The sequence below is a fragment of the Furipterus horrens genome, unplaced genomic scaffold (assembly GCF_987537825.1).
Source record: "Furipterus horrens unplaced genomic scaffold, mFurHor1.1.pri manual_scaffold_2, whole genome shotgun sequence".
In the NCBI taxonomy this organism is placed as follows: Eukaryota; Metazoa; Chordata; class Mammalia; order Chiroptera; family Furipteridae; genus Furipterus; species Furipterus horrens.
Genome location: NW_028327172.1, coordinates 107887149 through 107911952, shown reverse-complemented (window position 1 = coordinate 107911952; position 24804 = coordinate 107887149). Strand labels below are relative to the sequence as shown.

Genomic DNA, 24804 nt, shown 5'->3' with positions numbered 1-24804 from the left:
CCTGACTGGGAATCGAACCAGTGACACTTGGTTCGCAGGCTGACATTCAATCCACTAAGCCACAGCAACAAGGCAGTTTGTTCTTGATAAAAACAGAGGATGCAGTTTTTAAAAGGTCATGTCACCTGGGGTCTGGTTAAAAATGTTTTTGGCTTCTTTTTCCTTCTACCAACCTTCTTTCAATTTCTCCCTACTCCCAGTCTTCACAGAGTAATTAAGCTATTTTCTGTGCAGGTAAATTCATCCTTTGCTTTTTCATTTAGTTAACTAATATCCATCAGATCTTAGCTCAAGAGTTACTTCCTCAGAGAAGTTTCCCCTGACCTTCTTGGGTATGTTAAAGCGCCATATTAAAGTCCTTATAACACAATACTACCTCCACATTATAGCCGTTGTTACATCTACAGTCTTGGATTTCTTGATAGAGTTAATCAATGAATGAGTGTCTCCCTGACCAGGCTCTTAAGTTTATGAGACAGAACTCACTTTTCAGCTCCAAATCCCCAGCCCTGAGGACAGTGGCTAGAACAAAGCTAACATTCAAGAATTACTTCTTTTTGATAGATTAAATAAATTAGTAAATGCGTATCTGAAAGTATAAATAAGTATGTTCCTCTGAAATTTGTAAGGGAGTTAGAGATCAGCTGATGAAAGGATTCTTTGATGTGTCTTTCCCAGAGCTATAGAGTTTGTGTAACAAGTTCATAGATGACATTAGAAAGTACTTAAACTTTTCCAAATTTAATATACATTATTCATTCAGATAAAACTAAAGAAAAACAGTTGACAGAACTTTAAATGTGTGTTCTTAAGAATCATTTAAAAATAAAATAGGTTCATTTTAGCCCTTTTAAAAAAATATGACAATCTGTACAAAAGGAAGTCATCTGTGCCTTTTCAGTAGCAGCTCAATGAACCTTTTTGATCAACAAAATGAAGCACTACAAGGAGGCCTTGAACCTGGAGTGAACGACAGCATGTTTAGCTAATGCATCATTTCCACAAATTGAAACAATAAATCAAATCTCTCAGGAAGTTTTGATCTCTCGGTATAAAATAAAATAAGAGCATGGAAATTGTCAAAAGTTAGAGAATAATTTCTCTTAAATTCACCTTTAGATTTCTAACTTTACAACGGCTATGAAAATCTCTCTCAGATGTCGATTCATGGTATGTGTAAACAGAATACATGCATTTCAACAAACGCATTCCTAATCAAAGCACAAAATAAATTCCAAAAACTAATAATAGAAATGGCTTCTTTCATTCTCTTCAGTTTGAATTTTATGTACATTTCATTAAGGTGCTCATAGCACATAACTATGATTTGAGAAATGTATATTTTTGAGTAACATGTTAAGTGTGGCTGGATGTGTGGACATTTTTAAATATTAGGATTTGATAAATTTATAAAACTTTGCACTCAATGGTTTTTGATCCCAACAGTCTATGCTTAGGATGAAATAAATGAAAACTGTATACTATTTTTGGATCACAGGGATTTTTCTGTTGCTATTTTTCTAGCATATTTACCCTTTCCATACTATCTGAAGCCACCTCTCAGACTAGACTAAAAAGGACAGTAAAACCTGCATCTTTGATATATCAACAAGAGTAAAGGTCTGACTCCATCCCACTACAGCGCTCAGAATGCAACTTTCCTTCTTAAAAGATTTAGATATTTTCTCTTTACTACTTGCTACGCTGAAATATATATTTCATTCCTAATAGAAATTCATTATCCCTACTTTTTTCCTTAAAGAAAGTGTCTAAAAATGATAAATATATAAGAATATTTAAAAACAAATTGTCAACATTAGAATATTTATCCCCAGACTACAACTAAAAGTTGGTAAAGAAAATACAATTATTTCAGTCACAAAATATTTCTTACATTCTAAATTGATATAGCAATATTATAGCAATACAATGGTATAATTATGACCAATATTATGTGTGTATTTTCATAAGCTTATATGTCAATAAACATGATCTGACTTTAAACAATCATATGCCTAACCAAAGTCAATATCCTAAATTAGATAAATAGCATCTGTTGCCTTTACACCATAGTTTACCTTTTAAGTGCATGTTTTATCTCTTCACCTAGATTATAACATCCTCAAAAATACATTATCTTGCATTTTTTTCTTATGTATACTCTTATGTGTTCCAAAGCCAGATATTGAGATTACTGCAATTCTTAGCAACAGATTTGCTGTGTTTTGAATTATATGACTCTATGAGTCAGTCCTATGTTTCAAAGACTTATTGGTATTTATCATGTAAGGTCTGCACAATAAAATTGAGAATTTAAAGGAAACATTAGGTTTCAACTTACAAAATTCTAGTACCTTGGCATTTTAGTATTGGTGAATTACTAGTTTTCCTAACGGAAAATCCAAAATACACTAAACTAACACCATATAGAGCTTTGGTAACTCCATCTATAAAAATGTAATATGGTTATTTACCTAATATATTTGTTGTTAAAAAATTATAAAAATTATAAAATTATAAAAATTATAAAATTTTTATATTCTTCATTGCACTATAAGATAAAGAGGCTTTTCTTTAGAAGAAACAAACTATATTTAAGAAAGTTTCAAAAAACTAGTCCAAGGTCTAGATTACTAACCACCAAGTTATATTGCTTCTCAAAAGCACAATTGGATTAAATAATATTAAATAAAATTAAATAGGTAAAAAGTCATTTAATACCAGAAATGAAGATAAATATCATTAAATTTTAATATAGTATTTGAATGTCTATAGTTTAAATATAATAGAATTCTGACTTTAAAATAATGGTGATTATATTACTACCTATATTGAAAATTCATTGTTTTCACTTCCTGGCTTTGATCCCTGTCTTCTTTTATCAACATCATTCATAGTTCAAGTGTGGAATCACCTTTTCTTTCTTATCTTCATCTGTGCTCCAGAGTTTGTCAGGTAACTTGGTTCTAGCCAATCATATCATCAAATACTCCTGAATACAGTAAATGCCTCATCATAGTCATGTCAAGCTAAGCTAGTCAAAGCCAAGGACAGTTAAATCTGGGGCTTTTTAATTTTGGTTAAAGGGAAAGAGAAACCATCTCTTTTCACTGGATTCGTTAAAAGATAAAAATATGTTCAATAGTGCTGAAGACAGTAATGGCACCATTAGAAGAACCTCCTGAAAATGGAAACAACAGGAAGGAAAGCAGAACCAGAGATGCAATTGGAGAGAATGACTCTTTACAACATCATTCGAGTACCAGGCCCAGCCATACTTGAGGAAATTTCAACTTCTATAATTTTTAATTACATGAGCCAATAACAACCACTACTCTTGATTTTTCTGAAATCAATTTGCCTCGTGGCTTCTCACATTGGTAAACAAGCATCTTGAATAAATCACTATGTCTTTATATTTATATTGTTTTCTTGACATATATTCACACCTATCATTTAATTCTCAAAATAGCAATGTGAGATACTGAGGGCATGTGTAATCTCTATTTGATAGATGACCCCTATTTAAAGGGCTTCATTAAGATCACAATTTAATATATATGTTAGAAAAAATTTCAAATATTAGATATATACAGCTACCTGATCAGCCGAAATTGTACAAAGAACATAACAGACATTAACGAAGTAGTCAAGTGTTAATTGAATGTGAGATGGAAGCAGTAAAACATTTCAAAAATTTAAGAAAAGAAAAATCACAGTAGCTTTACATAAATATAGAAATCAGAAAGAATAAAAATTTTGAGAGAACTAGAGGAATCATTAATTTAGTTTTAGAAATACTTAGTGTAAGATTCTGATAGAACACCAAGACTAGTGAGGTAAATGACTTGAAATATTAGACTTGCACTCAGAAGAGCATTCAGGAGAAGAATAGACATCTGTAAATCATTAGTCAGGTTGATAGTTGAAGCTATGGAAGGGGCACCATAACTAATACATCTACGGACTTTTAGATTTCAGGTCTTTTACCAATGTAATTTCACATAATACTACTGTGATCTTATAAGGATGGTGATATCACACCAATTAACAGATTAAGAAAGGGAAGTGCAGAGACTAAATACAACGTCTCCAGTTTTTATATAATATGTAGCAGAACAAAGATTTTAACAAACATCTCACTAATTCAGGAAAATAAACAATAACAACTTACATGAATGACTAAATGAATGAATATTATTGGGAGAGAATATTTAAATAAGAAAGTAGATTCAGAGAATACAGAGAAGCATGAGAGCAGATGTAGAGTAATAGGAAGAAAAGGAGAACCAGTTAACAAATGCCGTCTACTTTACTATATAGCTCAGAAAAAAGAAGCCTGAGTATTAATAAAGTAGACAATGGAAAAATTATATTTTATATAAGTGAATAACATTTTTAACCAGTTTTGAACAGAGTCACTAAAAGATAATTAAAAGAATTCAAGCTCCAATTTACAAATATATAGGTAATGTATATAAAAACATATATTGCAATAAAATATATTTTAGTTTTCAAATATAGTAAGTCAATTGGCATATATGATGTAATGTTCCTGCCATTGGACAAAAAAATGGCTTTGGAACCTAAAAATTAGGTGATATTAAGAGCAGTTAAATTGTTTTCACTTCTACATTGTATTAAAACTGAATTACAATAATAACTTTCTGAATTGGTTAATATATCCTTTCTCTATAATAAGGATATTAACACTACATTCATGCAATCAAATACACATATTGCTCCATTTGAGCTCAACATTATTAAATGTAACATTAAGGGACTTTCTAATTGATTTTACAAAGAGTAGCAAGCACTTTTGTTCCAGAGAACTCTGTCTCCAGGAGCTTATTCAGTAGGAAGACATCAAGAAACAAACAAGTGTGACACAGTGTTATCAATGGGGGAACTAGCAAGAGCTTTAAGGCTCCTCCTGTCTCACTGAGGAAGTAAGTGGTGAGCCAGCAACCCTTGGCACACCATACATCACCAAGTTGCCAACCTTGAAGCAGATATGGCATTACCTTCACTGGAAAATCAATCATCAGTAAATTTTCCTTCTTTGTATATTTAATGTATATCTAGAAATAATCCTAGTTTATTTGATATTTCAAGTCCATACATCTCACATTTGTTATGAATTTAGCTCACGCTAGCCATTATAAGAAAAAAAATTATCATTTATTCAGTATAAGATCAAACTTAAATATAAACTAAGTTTGATCTGTTTAAATAGCAATAGAAAAATATTAAATAGTATGAAGTTTTAACTTAGGATAATTTATTAAAAATAATAACTTCCATTCTTAATAAAATGCAAACCAAATTTAGGCTAGGAAGTTTATATTAAAATATGATCACATTTTAGATCATTAAGTCCTACGACTATAAAACAAGCTATCAAAGTGCATCCACATTCACAGTTAAGGAAACCAAGTTCTTCAGACGACTTACCTCTGTCCCATCCCTAAGGTAAGGCAGCAACATGAACCTTGGATGAGATATAGTTCAAACACATGAAGTTGAAAGACATAGAAGTTATTCATGAGATGGTAGATTGATTTTCAATATTGCACAAATTTATTTCTGTGCTTTCAATATGCTAGTATTAACATATTCATTATAAATCACAACTTCTGAGCAATCTAATTCTGATCAGTTATCTATTAGTTTTACAACGCTTAAAAATTCAAATGAACAACTTACTGCTTGGAAGGTTCAGGAAATTTTAGTTCTTCTCTCTTCTTCATTTCTATCCTTGGCTCCATAGGAGTGAGAACTACGGCAGCACATGAGACTACAGAGTGGTATGAATCCTCCCGGCAAACTGTTTTTATTAAAAGAATCAATTGTAAATGTAAAAATTACTTATTAACTATACTCTTTACCTTTTTCTTTTTTTATTTTCAGTCAAAGTGATAACTAAAACATTAACTAAAATTAAATTATCCTTAATTATAATTTTCTACTTTTCACTCCCTAGTTATATGACCTTAAGCAATTATTCTGTTTTTAAACCACAGTGAAAAAGGTATTGCCAACACTTTACAGTCCTTTGTTAAAAAATAATAATAAGCTTTTCATTTAAGAGTGAGAACACAAATCATACATAGTTAAATTAATATTTGCAGCATAAACATATCTGTTTAATCAGCATTAATATCAATAAATATGACATTACCAGCACCGTAAAAATCCTGTGGGACCTTTTCCCAATCACTATTGTAGCCTCCAAACTTAGCCATTATAATTACATATGTAGCTATAGTTTAGTTTATTTCTAACCTTTATATAAATGACATCATACTCTTTTGTGGGTGCATTATTTTATGTATGGCTTATTTCAGTTTGTGCATTTTTTAAAAGGATTTTATTTATTTATTTTTTAGAGAAAGGGGAAGGGAGGGAGAAAGAGAGCTAGAGGAACATCAATGTGTGGTTGCCTCTTATGCACCCTCAAATGGGGACCTTGTTTGCAACCCAGGCATGTGCCCTAACTGGGAATCGAACCAGCGATGCTTTGCTTCACAGGCCAGTGCTCAATCCACTGAGCCATACCAGGCAGGGCTGTTCATTCTTATAACTGTATAACTGTGTAGCTTTCCAATGAATGTTATATATCTATATATGTATATATGTGTGTTGTATGTGTATGTGTATACATACATACACAGGGTGAGGCAAAAGTAAGTTTACAATTGTAAGTATGTGAAACACAGAGTTTATTCTTGTATTATTTATTACTTATTATATTATTTTTCATGCAAACGACTGTAAAGCTACTTTTGTCCCACCCTGTATACACAGACAGACACACTTTATTGATGATGGACACTTGGATTATTTCTGGTCTGGGGATATTTCAAAAGTGTGTATAAAATTTCTTATACTTTTTTGATGCATAAATAAATTTATATTGGAAAAATACTTATGAATTGCTTCTAGGGTATGTATATATATATATATATATATATATGTTTTATGTTGAGCTTTAGTAAATAGCTCCAAAGAGTTCTCTCAACTGATTGTTCTAACTTGGATACCCCAAAATAGAATAAGAGGTTCAGTTGTTCTGCATCTATTCCAACACTTGGGTTTTTTCAGTTTGTTTCTATTTAAAATTTTAATATTGTATTAATTTTTATTGCTATATACAAATTAATGCAAATTTATCAGCTTAAAACAATACCCATTTAGTATCTCATAATCCTGTATGTTAGAAGTCTAGGTAGGCTCAGTTGTGTCTCTCTGCTTATAAGGCCCCTCAAGGCCAATATCAGGTTGGCAGACTGGCTTTGTTTTTTGGAGCTTGTTTGGGTTAGCAAAATGTGGTTTCTTGCAGTAGTGGGACACAGGTCCCTTTTCCCCTCTGGCTAGTAGATAAGGACTACTCTGAGCTCCCCCAAGCTACCTGCTCACCAGTGGCCAGTTGCCTGTCCCTCACACTGAAGACCTCTCATGCTTCATATTTGATTTCTTCTTTTGCTAACAGCTGGAGAAATATTCCTCTGCTTTTAAAGGACTCATATAATTAGGTTAGAATATCTCCTTTTTGATTACCTCAAAGTCAACTGATTAATAATCTTAATTATATCTGCAAAAACCCAATTGCCATGTAACATAACATAATTACAGTAGTGAAGTCCTATCATTTTCCCAGTGGAAGTAATTATACAAGGGCTAAAGTCATCTGTCATCTTAGAATTTGGCCTATCACTGCTATTTCTATAACTGTATAGTGATATCACATTGTAGCTTTAAATTATATTTTTCTGATAACTAATGAATTGAATATATATATTAAATCCTCATTTTACATGATTCTGATATGCACAGATTTCAGTTATGTGGTTTAGTTAAATAATACTAGACACCACTAAAAATATGTTTCAAATTTCAATTAGCATGGTCGTCGTCGGCAGCCGTCCGTCTCGAGAGACGATGGTGTAGCTTCTTAAGAGTCTATCTGCACCGCCGAGAATGGTTGTGCAGTCCGACTCGGGAGTGACACGGTATCTGTCTCCTCCCATGTTGAATCGACATCTTGCGATGACGCTGGAGTGTCCTCTCCAGTGAAGCTGAAGCTACAGAGCCTGGGCAGGGTGATATGGAGGGTCTGCCGTTGCCCATGCAGCAGACCCCCCCTCTCTTCGCAGCTGAAGGATCCAAGGGAAAGACGGAGTCAATACAGCTTGGCTTCAGGTGCGCCGCAGGAGTTGCCGGTGTTGACTACAAAGTCAAACCGCCTTAGGGACTCCGGCTCCGGATTTTCTGTCGGGGTTTACTCCCTTAGCCTTTCCCCTGAAGAGGTATGCCGCAAGGCAGCGGAGGTTTTTTGGAGTCAGAGTTTTCCTTCTCTGATGTGCCCTGACTGGAAGATCGAACCAGCGACACTTAGCTCGCAGGCCGACGCTCAATCCACTGAGCCAAACCAGCCAGGGTAATTAGCATGGTATAGTAACTGTAATTGTATAAAACACAAACTTCTCTACTAGCTCTTTAGTCCACTAATCAAAGCTTCTTTCAAAGTCTGTCAATGATTGGTCATTATGCATCTGTTACTCAGTTTAAGCACAGACCTCAAAGTGTGTAGCTGAATTGTTCCCTTGTCTTCCAGTGAAAAACCCATGTGACATTTCACAACAATGAATACTCTAAGGATGGAATTTGCCAGTGGAAATAGAAGTGTAGCAAAGAAATGAAAACTGCTAGTGCTGGAAGCAATATTTGAGTTGATTATAAATGAAAGGTCAATAATCATTGATCTAAGTATTCATTTCAAGAACTAAGAGCTAGACAGCAAATTAACTCCCTGCCCAATGAAAAAGAAGGAAATACTAAACACAACAGAACATGTTAATGAAAGAGAAGAGAATAATCAATGGAGGCAACACAAGTCAGCCAAGAAGTGGATGTGATTTGAAAGAGAAAAAAAGTGTAAGAAATAGTCCCAGGTTATTCCATTTTTCTATAAAAATTATTTGCTGAATTATTAATCTGCTCAGGGTTAGAGTCTGAGTATAAAATAGATGACTCTTTTAAGCAGAGCTAAATTTAGAACAATCCTGTGACATTCAGAGATAAAAATTAATATTTAGTGTGTTTCAAGAGAGGCCCTGGTTTACTCATCATCTCTCCAATGCCATCAAACAGATTTTATTTATTTATTTTTAATTTAATTTTCTGCACTTATTCTTAGCATGAGCTTTGACTCTATAACAAACAATTTCAAAGGTGGGAGCAGAGAATTCTATTATACTTTAAAGTTACACTATTGCTTAACCACTGCTAGTAAAGAAATAGACAAAGAATATTATTGACTTACATTTCTGAGATAACATTCACTTATTCAATAAATACTTAATGTACTACTGATACGTCCCAAGAAATATGTTGAGCGATAGGGATCTACTCTGGGTAAGAAAGAAATACCCCTCTCCCCAACATGTGTTTAATGAAGCTTTGGTTTCTTCTACTAGAGATATTTTTCAAATATTAGGGCAATAGCTTCTGACCAGGTTTTGTGAAAGCATTTACCTAGTTCTCTATAAGGGGAAACAGAGCTAAGTTTTTTTTTTGTTTGTTTGTTTTGTTTGTTTGTTTTTAAGAGAGAGAAAAGTGAGCAGGGAAAATCCTAGTAAGTAAATAAGAAAAAATTCAAAAACAGGAAACATTTGATAATTCAAGATGATTTGAATATCATTACTTAATTTTTATGATCTACAGGCTGGAACAATTGACAATGCAGTCAAAGGTATAAGGTATTAAAAACAATTAATAACTAGGTCAAGAAGAAAATAATTCCCACTAATCGGTCTATGAAAAAAGTGACAATTAATAAGCCTGTCTGAAAATGGATGGTTGGGACCTCCAAGTAAATGCTTAACCTTTTATATTTAGCTGAAATTAAACTGCACTCAAGTTGCAATATCTTTCAATTTTATTTATTGTAAGACAAAATAATTAGGGTAATAAATGCAAGTAAGGCAAATAAGTATTAGAGAAGTAATAACTTCAAAAAAAGTAAATGAAATAATAAAAGAGAAGTACAGATTTTTTTTTAAAGAATATTTCTAGGTAGTTATAATTATATGAACATCAAAAATGATCAGACCTTCTGGGACCCCTGAAGTCAGAAATCTGCAATTATTGGGACAGAGTAAAAATCATTTCTAGTTTTATTTATTTATTTATAAATTTATGTATGGTTAGTATACAATCTTATATTGGCTATATTAGTTCCATGTGCACAATATAGTGATTTGACATTTTAATACTTTATAATGTGATCACCCCACTAATAGTAATCTTCTGTCACCATGTAAACTTATCACAATATTCTTGACTATATTCCTTTTTCCCTCCTCAACCATCCCCCATTCCCTCCCTTCTGATAAGAAACCCTTTGATATATGAGTCTGTTTTTTGTTTGTTTGTTTTTGCTTTGTTTTTAGATTCCAAATATAAGTGAAACCATATGGTATTTATCATTCTCTACCTGCCTTATTTCACTTATCACAATACTATCCTGATTCATTCACATTGTCACAAATGGCAAGATTTCCTTTCTCATTTTAAAATCGAATAGTCTAGTCATGTAACCTTTTATTAGACCACAAATAATGTGCTATTACATGAAATGACTCACCATTATTACTGTGTTTTACAAAATGTTTATTTCAAACACATAAATTGAGATGCAAAACTCTTTACATATAAATTTTAAGTTATTCTTTATCTCTAGGTTGATGTATCAAAAACATTTCATTTAACTACTGAACTCCTATATTCATTTGGTCTTTTAATTTATAAAATCAGTTCTAAAGCAATAAGAAAAAAATACATTTAATACATTCTCACAAAAATATAAAAGGTGTATTAGGAGAGGCATTTTTCTCTTTCAAGCAAAATTAAAACATCTTACACTACTGAAGGTGCCTAGAACAAAGTTAACTTATAAATATAATGTATAACTACATTTGAAGCCACTACTCCAATTTACCAGAATAGTTTAGTACAATAAACAAATTGTAAGTTTAAAAGAAAACAATTTGATTTTTTTAAATTGGAAGTGTTGACTTTTCTATTTTCCTTTCCAAATATCCAGAGTCCAGGTATTTACCACATAATCCACTGGTAAACCTAGCCAAAGGGTAACCTTTATTTAACATATGTTTGAATAACATTATGTGGTAGGTATAGTTCTATGTACTATCAATTTATAGTTACATAACGTTTTTATATTCCAAACATTATACAGAGTAAATACTATCATTATACCCATTGTACACTGTTCAAGGTCACACAGTCTGGGAGTAACAAACCAATATTCAATCAATTTGCCTCTAGTCATTATGCTATTGACCATACTCCATATTGATTTTCATTTAAATATATCAAGGGTTCTGAAATAATAAATGTAATATGTAAAATGAGTTCTATTTATACTCATTAATATTCTGACATCTGAATTCTTTAGCCTAATAAGACTAAATAATCATTAAACAATTTGCCTCAGAATATAACACAACTTTGACTTATTATGCAAATGATTCAAGTTACAAGCTGTTTCAAAATGACTTACAATTATTGTACTATTGCTCCACTGGAGAATGAGTGGAAAGTGTCAGGGTGAAGCTCACTATTAGACACATTTATTTATGATAAAGAAAATATATGATTTAGAAAAATATTTATTTTCCAATTTATTTGTAATAAATTGCTGTTGATTTTTCTTTCCCAGCACTTGAGGTACATCGGTAAATATAAGTGACAAAAATACATGTTTTTGTGGAAGGCATATCTTCTAATGGATTAGAATCTCAAATCAAATTTACCTCTTTGCAGTTTTTCCTCATCAGTAAAATATTAATAATAAAAACATCTTCTTCAGTTACTGTGAGGATTAAATAAATTACTAATGCATGTGTAATGCTGCAGAAATTGTAAGAAATATTAAAATGTTACCACACATTATTATTTATAACTACTTTTGGTTTACTTTTGGTATATCAGACTGCTGTTATTCAATCAAATTCTAATCTAGATGTGCTGTGAAGACACTTTGTAGATATGATTAGAGTCCATTATTGTTGCCATTAAGTAAGGGACATTAAAATAGATAATATGGATAGTCCTGATTCAATCAGTTGAAAATTTAAGAGCAGTTGAGACTCTGGATGAAGATAAAAACTCCCCATGTCAACAGTTCCAGCCTGTTCTTCCTAATGTGCATCTACAGACACAGGACTTGCCTAGCCAGTCCTCACAATCCCATAGCCAATCTACTGGTTCTGCTTCTCCGGTCATTGGTCAACAATGACATTTTAGTATTAGATGCTAGTTTTGGTGAATCTCTAAATATTTCCTTTGAATTAATATCTTTAACTTAGTGCTTATAAAAGGCTTTTCTGATGAAATAATATTAATCCAGAATTGAAAAATAAGCAGATAAAATACGTCATTGCATCCTGATTATACATAAACACACATTGAGCAAAAGTCAGTACACACATTCATTTCGTCAGTAGTATTCATTGAGCTACACCATGTCCAGGCACTGTCATAAAGTGTTTGCAATGATGTATCTAAGTGCAATGGGGAAATAATACCATGCAGAAAATGCTATCATATAAGCCAGCCAGGTAAAGCATCCAGTAGGACGGGCACAGGACTCCTGCCATCTCATTCACTCCAGTTTCTGAACGTGGTGCCAGAAGCAAAGGAGGCACTCGATAAATATTCATCTAATAAATAGGAGATTGAAAACATGAACTGAGGCATTAAGGAAAAAAAGAGATGCCAGCCACGCATAGGAAACAGTGCTAGAAGGCAATGAAATATGAGAAAATTTTATCTTGAGAAATTAAAAGAAAATTCAGTGTGGCTGGGGCCTGGACAGGAAGCAAGATGCTGAGGAACTGAAATACAAATTGTACCAGCACCTTAAAGACCTTCTAGGCAGCCCTAAAACATTATTATTTGATTCTGAAGTTAATGTGGATATGATATTAATCATTCACAAAGAAGCCGGGCCACATCTAAATACAGGAAGAGGATCAGGTGAGCCCAGTTACGATACTACTGTAATAAATGAAAAGAGAAATGGTGAGGGTTTCCTATCATTGGGAGCGGCAGTGCACTAAAAAGAAGGGGAAACATCGGAGTGCAGAGTAGCAGAAATTTTAACACTTCTATTTCAAACATATACTCACATTCTATATTTACTTGCTTACTTTATTAAATGAAACAAAGTTCTCAGTATATTACATAAACAAAAACTATAGTGAAAGTTTGAATAGATGAGAAAGAAGAATTGGCAAAAGCAGGAAGCAAATACCTTTAAATTAATTAATTAATAACTTAAATAGTAAATTAGAAAACATATGTTGTACATCCATATTGTGTAAGGATATCATCTTGAGGATTATTTTATCTTATTTTTTAAAATATTTTATTTATTTATTTTTAGAGAGAGAAGAAAAAGGGAGAGAGGGAAAGATCAATTGCCATATTGTTCACACTATAAGACACACCTGACCATAAGATGACCAAGGTTTAGAGGAGGAAAACAAACAAAAAAAATATTCTGAACCAAATGGCTTACTAAAATATTTAATAAAATATAACAGAATAATATTTCAACCATGTAAAGTGAACAGCAGTCAACAGCGGTATTAAGAACCATCATCACTGTCATTAACAAATGAGGAGAGACTTTAAGGTTCAAGTACTCTTCTAGTTTTCTGGGAACCCCAAGAACTCATCATCGTTAGTGTCAGAATTTATGAAGCTCAGTTGCTCACAATCACTGGTATCACTTTCTTCACTATCTTCATACTGACCAAACACCCTGAGATTCAGCAGTAAAGTGAGACATTCAAGCGTCACCAGGGATTTAGCGTGGCCCCACCGTTTCCCTTCTAACAGCTGTCGCCACCTCTGACAGGTCAGGTAATTGGCTCTGTGATGCAATATTCGCTCCATAAGATGCACAGAAATTCCCCCCCCACTTTTGGGGAAAAAAAGTGCATCACATGGAGTGAAAAATACGATAGCTGCCTCTGATACATGCCCCAACTGGGACCCAACCCATAGCCCAGGCATGTGATCTAACCAGGAATCAAATCAGCAACCCTTGGTTTTGCAGAATGACACCCAATCAACGGAGCCACACTGGTAAGGGCTTAGGAATTTTTTTTTTTTATGTGAAGGATTTTATAGAAATTGTTAATATCCTGAACTAATAACTGATGTCAGAAAAAAATACAGAAATAAAAATGAAAAAATTATATTTTGGAAATTTGAAACAAAACTATAAAATGTAAAAAACAACTCTGTCAAGCTTATCTCACATGATCCAAATTCTGGTACTTTTATTGTTGTGTGCCAATAGTAACCTTTCACCTTGTGACATGGGTTTAGACAGTCATCATGTTTATTATAAAATTTTGTTCTTCAAAATTGCATGTTTTTAACCAAATTCATAGTTCCAACAATTTTTTTCTTGTCTCAGTTTTTGAGTAGTTCTTTTCATAAATCCTAGAATCTGCAAATGTTTTCTAGAATAAAATTGAAATCTTACTGGTGATAGAGAAAAACAGAACAATATAAATATGTTAATTCAGTTTGTAGAGTTAGCAATTTTATTAGTATAACTCAAACACTGTTATGTTTGGGGCAGGCAAAATGCATCCTTGGCACATTAAATGCAAGCAGAAATAGCCGATGGCTTTCTTGAATACTGAACACGAAAAAGGCATTTATAAATTTTTCCTGGCTGCGGAGTAAGAAATTTATGGATAAAGTGTTATTTTGTTTTAATATACAGAAAAATACTATCTGATGGCTGTTAATAGTTGAAGTATTCCCTGTCCCATTTATATGTTGAGATCCTAACCCCCAGTACCTCAGAATATGACTGTACTTGGAGACAGGACCTTTAAAGAGTTAATTAAATTAAAATTAGGGTGGTCCCTAACAATATCTGACTTGTCTCCTTTTAAGAAGAAATTAGGACACCGATGAACACAGAGGGAAGACCAAGTGTAGGCACAGAAAGAACAGGACCATCTACAAGACAGGGAAAGAGGCCTGAGAAGAAATTAAACCTGCGAGACTTTGAGCTTAAACTTCTAGCTTCCAGAAATGTGAGAAAATAAATTTCTGTTATTTAAGTCACCAAGTGAGGTATTTGTTATGGCTGTACTACCAATGCTGCCAAACAGATACAATGGCCATTTTATTAAAAAGGTAAATAATTAACTTACTACTAATAGTTAAATAAAATGTAAATAATTTAATGAAAGGATCTTAGAGTTTCAGTCCTAACTCACACTTGAATCTACCAATATCCTCTTCCACTGTAAAATCTCTGACAGATATTCATTCAGGTTATTCAACTTGTAGTTCAATAATTCTGATGTTGGGAACTTTATACATTGTCATTCTGGTTGTCTTCTTCCAAATGCATTGTATATAGATGTATGCGTATATTTTTAAGATATATTGCATATGTACATATTATACATAATACATATATTACATACATATATACATTTTATACAAATATACATTTAATATACAGAGCATCAGAAAGAATAGTCATAAACAACTATTACTACATTCTGATAACTTAGATATTAAAAGCTTTATCAGAATTTCTTCCAATGTACAGCCACCATTTAGGGTAAGACCCCGTGTTAGGTATTTTCCAGTCTTCCACAGAAGGCGATTATATTAACAATAGTAGCACTAGAATTCTCTGAAGTCTGTTGTCACTGGCAAAGATTCCACATGTAATATTAGAATGACATCATTATTTGTGGCCTATTGCTTCTTAATAATCGAGTAGAGGATACATGCTTTGTTTATCGAACTTTCCATGTTAAACTTTGCAGGATAGTTAATATACATGTGGCATAATGTATTTTCCAAAGTTGGTCCCACCAATACACATTTCATTCTGTTGCTTTTAACATTCTATTTGACAGGTGGGGTCTCAGTTCCCTCCCTTTGAACCTTTATAACTTTTGTGACTACCTTGACTAAAAGAATGTGGAAGTGATGCTGTTTTTTTTATTCCTTTTCTTTTTTTAATGTAACGTCCTTTTAAAAACATTTTATTTATGTATATTTAGAGAGAGGAGAAGGGAGGGAAAGAAACATCAATGTGTGGTTGCCTCTTGCATGCCCCCAACTGCCTGCAACCCAGGCATGTGCCCTGACTGGGAATTGAAACAGCAACCATTTGGTTCACAGACCAGTGTTCAATCCACTGAGCCACACCAGCCAGGGCTGTTCTTTGACTCTCAAGTTAAGTCATAGAAGGCTCTGTGCCTTCTGTCTGGCTGTCTCTTGAGACACTTGGCTGCTAGGACCCAGCCATCGTGCTGTGAGAAAGCCATATCCAAATGGATAGTCTGGCTGATGGTCCCACCAAGACCCTCAGTGGAAGCCATCAACAACTATGGAATGTATGTGACAGGGCTTTGTATTTTGGCTGAGTCCTTAAACATCACAGAGTAGAAGAAAACTCTCCCTGCTACCCCCTGTCTGAATTTCTGACCCACAAATATCAAGAAAGATCAATGAATGATGTTTGCCATTTTAAGTCATTAAGTTTTATGAATATTTGTTACACAAAAATAGGTAAACAATACAATCATAAAGAACATTTGTAATTAATGGCAAAAATAGATTTTGCTGCCACAGGACAAATTTTAATTAAAAATTTACCTAAATAATATAGGAAAAAGCATTTTTTGCCACAAAGACTTGCCCACTTGCATATGTGGAATTTATGAATGAAAACTAGAGAAACTAATAATAGTTAAATTTTTCATCCAGCTTTTTTCTATAGCTTAATACTATAAGAATAAAAAATAATATAATTAGCAAAGTATATCTATATTTGGAAAAAGATAGTCTGGTAAGTGTGCTGACTTGTCCAGTTATGTTTCTCATTGCAAACCCAGAAAGAGCCCTGGAGCTCTCCTTGGAGCAATTTTTCTATAGCAAGTACAGACAAATAAGTGCTGTACCATTCAAAACAATACTTTATGAATTTTCCAAGCATAACACGAAATCATAGTTGTTATCCATTCTGGGAAGACATGCACTATAAGGCCTACATCATTTAAATAACAGTTAACCAAAAATGTCTGCACATTATATCCTAAAGTCAAGAATACATAAAAATAATTAAAAAGAAAAAAAAAAGGTGCTTGACATATATATATAGCAGAATATAAAAAATCTCCACAAAGCATTCCACATAGGTAATAGATAATGACCTCAGGGGAAGGGTAGCTAAACCAAAATAGATTTTATTGTCATTCTTCCAAGATAAATGTGTCAACATTATACACTGTTAAGAAACATATTCTACTTGGTTTTCTAAAGGAAGGAAAAATAAAACCACTAATAAATTAACATTAAATCTTGTAAAAATCTTTAAAGACTTATGGAAAAGAAAATATTCTAATTACATGGTAATAAAACTGTGTTAAATATAATTTTCCTGTGTTCACAGTTACTAGACAAAAATGTCACACTTTTGTGTATGTTAACTTTTATGATCACCTCACATTTCGTCTCTTATCAGCCCAAAGCTGTTTTGCCTTGGGTATTTTCTTAGGCGTTTGTTTGCTTGTTTTTAATACTGATGATTATTATATACAACACAATATAAATCAAGGCAGTAATGCAAATTTTGTTTATAACCTGCCTGGGAATTATAATGTAATACAAACTGAAATAGCGACGGAGTGGTCACTTTATATATATATAGCATCTCATGTAATTTAATTAAATAAATAAGACAATTTATTTAAAAATTTATCAAACCTATATTTGTGCCAGCCATATTCTAGGTTCTGAAGACATAATAATGAACAGAACAGGAAAATATCCTTGCCCCTTCAGAGAATTATTGCTATTTGATTTCAACACCATTAGAAAGGTAGTGGTCCTGGCTGGTGTGGCTCAGTGGATTGAGCGTCGGCTTGCAAATCAAGTGTTGCTGGTTTGATTCCCAATAAGGGCACATGACTAGGTTGCACACCAGGTCCCCAGTTGGGGGTGTGAGTGAGAGGTAATCACACAGTGATGTTTCTCTCCCTCTCTTTCTCCTTTCCCCTCTCTCTAAAAACATATAAATAAAATAAAATAAAAATAAAGTAAAATAAAGTAACCTTGTTAAAAATAAAAGGTAGTGGTTGTACTACTCAGGTTCCAGTAAGAAGGAGCAAGATAGGTAATTTCTTTCTGTTTTTCTTTTTTCACAAAGATCTTAGTAAATTCTCTCTCACGTTTTTACTCCCTAATTTTTGAACTAGATTAATTACCATAAACCAGTAAGTAGTTACTAAATAAACAAGACTTTTTCTAACAGCTAAATCTTTGTATTTTTTCTTTTATTTATCTTTTTTTACTGCAAACATAAGTCAATGTTATTTTAAGACAAACAAATCTCCCTCCTTTCTCCTCCTCTCCCCCTCTTCCTCCTCCTTCCTTTTCCCATCCTCCTCATTCCTTCTTCTTCCCCTCCTTCCTCTTCCTGTCCTTTCCCTTTCTCCCTTCTCTTTTCTTTGTCTTCTTTTACAATAACTTTTTGGTTGACCAGAATAAAAAGAACAAGTATTAAATAATTTATTAGTCTTTGTTAAATAAATTACATTATCTATATGAAGAATCTCTCACAGGTCATGAGACATAATTGATTAGTCTTTAATTCTGGAGTATTGATGGGTTAATGGGCTTCACTCTGCAGAAGTATGGAGAATAATATAACCTACACAACATTCATCCTCACTTTTAAGAAGTTAAATAAGTTATCCAATTGTCTCCTTAAAAAACACCACTCTTCAGAATTTCACATATGAATTACAAATCACAGATAACAATATATATATATTTTGCTAGGTTATTTTAATAATAAAATGAACTCAATTAATTGCATCTAATGATTTTAGACTGCTCACCTCTTGCTATCATTAGAACAGATTGTGAATTTCCAAAAAAAAAAAACAAACTTCCCTTTGCCTTCTTCTATTATTGCACATGAAGCAATTGATTAATATCTGTTCAATTACATCTAAATTTCCACTTAGAAGAAAGAATGACATCATCAACTAATTTGAGTATGATTTGGTTTGATGAAAAGGAGGTAGATAATCCAACTTCAGTAATAATGTAGAAGCCAGAATAAGGATGGCCTTCGAGGAATCTGGCATAACTAAAACCTACGCTTGAGCTGGTGAAGCCAGGAAGTATAACTGCATAGATAAAAATAACATAGGGGCCAAGGTATGTAGAGCCATAAATATCAAGCCAAGTTGTTGGTATTTCATCCTGTGGGACCAAAGTTCTCAATTCATACACAAGTTCTAAATTTCACAGGAGCTAATCTTGAATAAAATATACTGCTATTCCGGTAAGTAAAACAGAAAGCTCCAGAGGTAACTAATGAGATAAGTCAAGATATATAACATCATTCTGAACATCTGACCAAATATTAACAGGTAACTATAACAGTCCAGGATTTCCAAAGGAGCACCAAGACATTTTAGAGGGGAGAGGAAAGAAACAACAGTAGCAATATCAAACCTCTCAATTTCCTCTAGGTGTCTCCCTAAAGAATTAGTTATCTGAAAGAATCTAACCTTTCATAGTTTACTAACAAATCTCATAATTCTGAAGAAACTTTTTTTTTTTGTTATTGTTACAGTACTCCCTTTCTTCAAGCTCCATTAGTGTTCCAGGAGGGTTGAGGTTATGGCTGTGTTTTACATCATTAAAATGTCCAGAAATTATGTACATCTAGATAATACACAAGCATAATTTAGTTCATATTCCAGGGTAAATTGAAATTAATTCAGTCCATAGGATCTTGATTTAATTACTGCAATCACAAACTTTCTTTTAGACACTAATTAAACCCCATTTCTGAACAGATGCTAATGTCTGGTCAGAAAAAATATCACTTTTTGAAAAGATCTTAAGTGTGAATAGTTAATAGTCAAACATGAAAAATAATTTGTACAGATCCACGAATAATTGTTCACCCTTTCGATAAGGGTATTTTAAAATATTATGTGTATATAAAACAGAAATGTTTAATATTTAAATATACTTCCTGGATTATCAATGCTATATTCATGACAACATAAAATAAAACATGGATACATTAGAATCAGAAAATGTCATTAATAATGTTGTTGCCATTTAACACCACAGAATAGCATATTATAGTAACAAAAGCTTTGTTGTTTACTCTGGGAAGTATAAATATTAGCAAACACAGCCAAGATTACTGTCCTTATTAAATAATGGATGATAAACTTATTAAAGAAATTGAGAGATGTGTTTTTTTTTTATAATTTGGCAAAACATAAAATAGCTATAAAGAAAATGCCAGCTTTGTAATATCTCTATTGAAATAACCAAGGGTCAAATTTCACATGGCTACACTTAAGCTTCTCCTTCACTTATCTTCTCCTTCCTTTGTGATCCTGAAGAAGAACAAATGGCAGTTAAATATTATTAAAGCATGAAGAATGTGCTCTTTGGCCATAAATGAAATTGTGTCAGACACTGATTCTGACTTTTAGGAATCTTTTGATTATTTGATCAGATTTTTTAAAAATTATACTTGGTGAAAATCTGTCTTGTTACTAAAAATATTACTGGTCATCCTAACTGTTCTCCTCTTTTTATTTTGTGAGTATATAGAGGTTAATATATAGGGAAGAAAACAGACATAAGTTCAAAAAGACTAACGCTTGAATCAGCCCAGATAACCAACACAATATATTGTTTACTCAACAGATATATAAAACAAACTTTGCCTTTCAGCACCTATCAGAAACTTATGAGAACTTTTCTCTGCTATGGTTTGAATTGCATCTCCCAAAAATTTATATGTTGAAACCCTAACCTCCAATGTGATGATTTGGAGTTGAAGTCTTTGGGAGAGAATTAAGTTTATATGAGGTCATGAGGGTGGGGTCCTCATGATGGGTCTAGTGCCCTTATAAGAAACTCAGAGAGCTTATACTCTCTCTTTCCACTGAAAAGAGAATTGTTTACAATCCAGGGAGAGAGCTCTCACCAGAAACTGACAATGTTGACACCTTGATCTTAGAATTCTAGCCTTGAGACTGTGAGAAAATATATTTCTCTTTAAACCACTAGTCTGTGGTAGTTTGTTACGGCAGCCTGAGCTAATTAGGCAAGTTTTGATAATTTTGAATATGAATAAAATTGTTTATATAAAAAGGGCATTAAAATAAAAGGGAAGCAAAATACCAAACATTTGTCTGGATTTTTCTTGTTTCCAAAAGAAACTGAGAATCCAAAATTATCTTCTTAAAGGATTCTTTGATAAGGTAAATAAGTTAAACCTAACTGCCTTTATCTTGCTATTTTCCCCTTTCCCATGTTCCTTCTTTAACTTTTATTATCTTCTCTGACCTACTGCCTTTTTTCTCTGGCCACAAGAAAACCCTCAAAGGTAAATTGCCTCTTAAACCTAAAGCTCTCTGAGAATAGGGAAAGTCCCTTGTCTTAAAGGATTTAAATTTTAATTTCAGGTCTCAGTATGAGCTCAGAGTAAATCTTTAAGACACTTCAAAGCCTAGACAGAAGAGAAAGATATTCTAAGAGAAATTTAAAATAGTTTTCAGAAAATATGAGGTTTGTCCAGAAAAAGTCCAGCCATTGTTAGTATAATAAGAATAGTGCGCAAAACATTGATGTAACCTGACAGCCAAGGAGAGCGGACTGGAATGCGCATGTGTGAACAATGACAGATTCACTGTACTAGTCAGTGGGGGTTGTAGACACCATTGAATGAAAATGTGTACTGTGTAGCCACTGCATTCAAAATGACTGAGCAAGAAGAGCAACAAATTTGCATCAAATTTTGCATTAAGCTTGAACATTCCTCCACAGAAACTATGTGAATGATTCAGAAGGCTTTTGGGGATGATGCAATGATTACAGCACAAATAAAAGTGTGGCACAGACTTCCAGCCAAGATGGAGGCTTAGACTGACACTCTCTGTCTCCCTCCACAACTAAGAAGGACTACAACTACCGCAAAACCATAAATAACCAGAGGTTCCAGAAAAATAAAACTACAGGAAGTCCAACATATGAAGTTATAATCCAGGGGTGCTCATCCAGACAGGTAGGAGGGGCGAAACAGGGGCAGAGAGATCAAGCTGTGCTGCAGGCAGCAGCTGCAGCAAAGGATGGTGAAACTGCCAGGGGAGCACTCCCGGCGGCAGTCGTGACCCATCAGCTTGCGATTCCAATGCCGGGGAAGGCAGACCCCATTGCCTCAGACTATGAAGCCCAGAGGGCATGGGGACGGAGGAAGAGGCTCATGGTCTCTCAGCGGAGAATAACGGCAGGAATCCACCTTGGACCCCCGCCCCCACACAAAGTGCCACAGTGTGGTGAGAAGGGTCACCCGGTAGTGACGAGTGCACAGGGCTCCACCCCCTATAGCATAGGAGGTGTGACAGCCCCTCCCAGGAAGCAAAGGTAAACACAAAACTGTCAGGATGACACAGATCATGATTGAGATCCCAGTGATGCAGCTCACCAGACAGCAAATAGAGGACCTAACCGATGAACAAATAGGAAATCTTTTGGAGGCTCAGTTCAGAGCTATAGTCATAAGGCAACTTACAAAATTAACAAAAGATTTTAAACAAGGTGGGGAAGAAATAAAGGCTAGTCATACTGAAGTGAATGGAAACACATACGAGACAAGTGGTGAGGAAAGGAAAACCAGAGATCAAATCAACAAATTGGAGCATAGGAAAGGAACAAATAGTCAACCAGTGCAGAAAGAGGAAACAAAAAGTGAGGAATATGAGGAGAGGCTCAGAAACCTCTGGGACAGCTATAAGCAAGTGAATATTTGAATTATAGGGTTGCCAGAAGGTGAAGAAGAACTAGAAATTGAAAAATTATGTGAAAAAATAATGAAGCAGAGCTTCCCAAACTTGGGGAAGAAAATAGATTTACAGGTCCAGGAAGCACAGAGAGTTCCAGAAAAACTGGACCCAGGGAGAACCACACCAAGACACATTATAATCAAAATGTCAAAAATTAAGGATAAAGAGAGAATCTTAAAAGCAGCAAGAAAGAAGAAAAGACTCATGTACAAAGGGGTCCCAATTAGATTATCAGCTGATTTCTCAAGGAGACTCTGCAGGCAAGAAGGAATGGGGAAAAAATATTCAAAGTAATGAAAATAAAAAACCTACAACCACGAATACTCTATCCAGCGAAGCTGTCATTCAGAATAGAAGGGCAGAGAAAGTGCTTCCAGGACAAAATAAAGCTGAAGAAGTTCATCAGATCCAAACCACTGTTATATGAAATGTTAAAGGGACTTGTTTAGGAGAAAGAGGATCAAAACTATGAATATTAAAATCGAAACTGTATCACAACAACTAACAACAGAAGCTAAGGAATCAAAACAAAAGCAAACTAAATAGGCAACAAGAGGGGAAAAAGAATCATAGGTATGGGGAACATATTGGGGGGAGGTCACTGGAGAGGGGGAAGGGAGGAAAGGGAGGGAGATGGTACAGGAATTAGGAAGCATAGTAGGAAGGAGTGGAGTAGACAGGAAGCGGTTAAGAAGAACTATATGCACAACCAATGGACATGGACTAAAAGGGGGGGGACAGCTGGAGGAATGGGGGTCACTGGGTGGAGGGGACCAGAGGGATAAGAAATTGGGACAACAGCATAATCAATAAAGCATATTTTTAAAAAAGTTGGGCACAAGTGCTTCAAAGATGGTTGAGAATCTGTTGAAAGTGATCCATGTTCTGAATGCCTGCAACAAGCAGAACACATGAGAATGTTGAACATGTATGGACTGCAGTCAAGTAAGATCGGTGACCGACAGTGCCAGAAATAGAAGCTGATCTGGGGGTTCCAAAACCTACTATGTTCAAGGTTTTCACTCAGGATCTTGGCATGAAACATACCACGGCAAAATTTGTTCTGTGGCTTCTGCTACCAGTGCAGAAGGAACATCATGCTGCAGTTGCTAATGACACTGGAACTGTGTGAGCTCCCAAGGTGTCTATTTTGAAGGGGACTGAGGTATCATTGTCATTTGTACAATTCCTCTTGTGTCTTTTTCAATATGTCTCTATTTTTCATATTACATAGCTGGATACATTCTGGACAGACCTTGTATAATCAAGTACTCCTGGGATTTTATCAATTTGTGCAAAGGTTAGGAACTATCTCTGGAAAAAATAAAACAAAAGAATGGGAATAACAAGTAGAAAAGATTGTGATACTGACATAAAGCATTCCAAAACACATTGAAAACAAAGAGATTTAGAAAATCTGTACTGTGAACAACGTCTTTTGGAGACTCAAAATCATTCCTCTTCAAATCCATTCCAGCAAGCTATAAAGGATGTGTACATTGAAGACCTTAGAGACAGACTGTCTTTAGTCAGCACTCATAAGTAAAACCAGAAGCCCAAGCCCAAATTACCCTAGTTCTCCCTGCATTTTTTTATATTCTTATTTTATTTTATTTTTTTAGTGAGTGGCCTTAAACCAGAATTAGGAGATAGAGAAGGAAAGTCTACAGGACATTTTGAAAGTCTTGGAACAGAGCAGAGTAAGACTCAAAATACTCCACTCCAATCAATAAGTAGCAGGGTAGATATATATTAGTATAACTTTTTGCAAATAGAGTAAGTTAAAAGAATATGACATAGGATATTATCAATTATTAAAAATTAGTATTTTAAT

The 24804-nt window shown here is 33.8% G+C and overlaps 1 protein-coding gene across 2 annotated transcripts in view; it reads right to left on the bottom strand.

Moving 5' to 3' along the window:
* Nucleotides 1–24804, bottom strand: part of CCSER1 (coiled-coil serine rich protein 1) — a 733000-nt gene that overhangs the window by 414903 nt on the left and 293293 nt on the right. For both annotated transcript variants that reach the window (XM_090267946.1, XM_090267945.1), the window contains exon 5: nucleotides 5707–5827. In XM_090267946.1, the coding sequence (XP_090124072.1) occupies nucleotides 5707–5827 (121 nt within the window). The remainder of the gene's footprint in view (nucleotides 1–5706; nucleotides 5828–24804) is intronic.